This window comes from Hipposideros armiger, unplaced genomic scaffold (assembly GCF_001890085.2).
Source record: "Hipposideros armiger isolate ML-2016 unplaced genomic scaffold, ASM189008v1 scaffold_1283, whole genome shotgun sequence".
NCBI lineage: Eukaryota > Metazoa > Chordata > Mammalia > Chiroptera > Hipposideridae > Hipposideros > Hipposideros armiger.
In genome coordinates this window covers 409,828-411,075 of record NW_017732633.1, presented here as the reverse complement: position 1 = coordinate 411,075, position 1,248 = coordinate 409,828, and the positions used below count along the sequence as shown (strand labels likewise).

The window sequence follows — 1,248 nt, the reverse complement described above, 5'->3', positions numbered from 1 at the left end:
CTACACACTGTACACCCTGCCCCTGACTATGGGACTCTTCATGACCCAAGTTACATTTAAGTGGGAGGTAAAAATGGATTGCTACTTTTTAATTTTTCCTTTTTTAAAAAGCTTTTGTAATGGAATCCTCAAAAAATTGGAAAATCATTTAAATGAATTAGATTTAAAATCAAGTTTTAAAACTCTTTAGATTTAAAAGAGAATTAATGAGTTCATGGAAAACTCAACGGGTTAACTGTTGGGTTGTCGGAAAAGTCATGACGTATTTTTTCGATGTTTTTCATTGCAAAAGTGCGTCATGACTTTTCTGACAACCCAATAGTTCTTCAGAACTCTGTTAGGAAATAAAGTACTCTGGCAGAAAGGTAAGTGGTTTGGAAGTAGCCTTTGCTCTACCTAGAGCATGACACTTTCAGAGCTGAAATGGAGCTTAAAGGGTGAACAGTACAGTTCTCATTTTACTAATTAAGAAACAGACCCAGAGAAGTTCTTTCCCAAGCTCAGAGCTAATTAGAAGCAGTACCTCTCTGATCAAGTAAGTGGCATGTGCAAAAGTTCATTTAAGGTTCAAAGAGTATTTTAGTCTATCACCAAGAAGTAGCTAATCTGATTTTATATTTGGTTCAGAAAATTGGAATGAAAAAACTTACTTCCATATGTCATTGACTTCAGTGGGTGCAAACTCTTTAGACTCTAGTTGAATCATGGCAAAACCACCAATGGCGTACAGGGATCCAGCCAGACTGACCAAACTGATGGAACTTCTTTCTTGCGGAAATTCGGTCATTACCTCCCATCTAGGAATTATTGAAAATATAGTCAAATGTAAAATGTAAAGAAATGCCAAATGCATTTACTGAACAATTATAGATTATAATAAATTCAAGTAGCATAGGCATCCAAAATTAGAAGATTAATTTTGGTACTGGAAAATAACTATTATTCCTTTATTTGAAAGGTATAGCCAGACTAGATATAAAGCTCTCACTATGTCAGCCCTAACATACTTCATATCAGTTAGCACCTTCAGCAGTGGCTATAAAACCATGTGCCTGTCATAAACTGGGAGTTCTGCGGCAACTCTAGGACTCCAAGGCTCTGCTGTGCTGGATTTCATTTGAATGCTAATACAAATTTTTTTCTTTTTTTTTATTGTTAGTTTCAGGTGTACAGAACAATGCAATAGTTACCCTTTTCACCCTCACAAAGTAACAACCCCCTTCCCCCCATCCACTGCCCTCCCACCCC

The 1,248-nt window shown here is 36.6% G+C and overlaps 1 protein-coding gene across 1 annotated transcript in view; it reads right to left on the bottom strand.

Annotated features, from left to right (window-relative positions):
* Positions 1 to 337: 337 nt before the first annotated feature.
* Positions 338 to 1,248, bottom strand: part of KLHL41 (kelch like family member 41) — a 24,075-nt gene continuing 23,164 nt past the window's right edge. Inside the window, exon 5 of the mRNA XM_019633299.1 lies at positions 338 to 797. Within this exon, the coding sequence (XP_019488844.1) occupies positions 647 to 797 (151 nt within the window). The 3' untranslated portion in view covers positions 338 to 646. The remainder of the gene's footprint in view (positions 798 to 1,248) is intronic.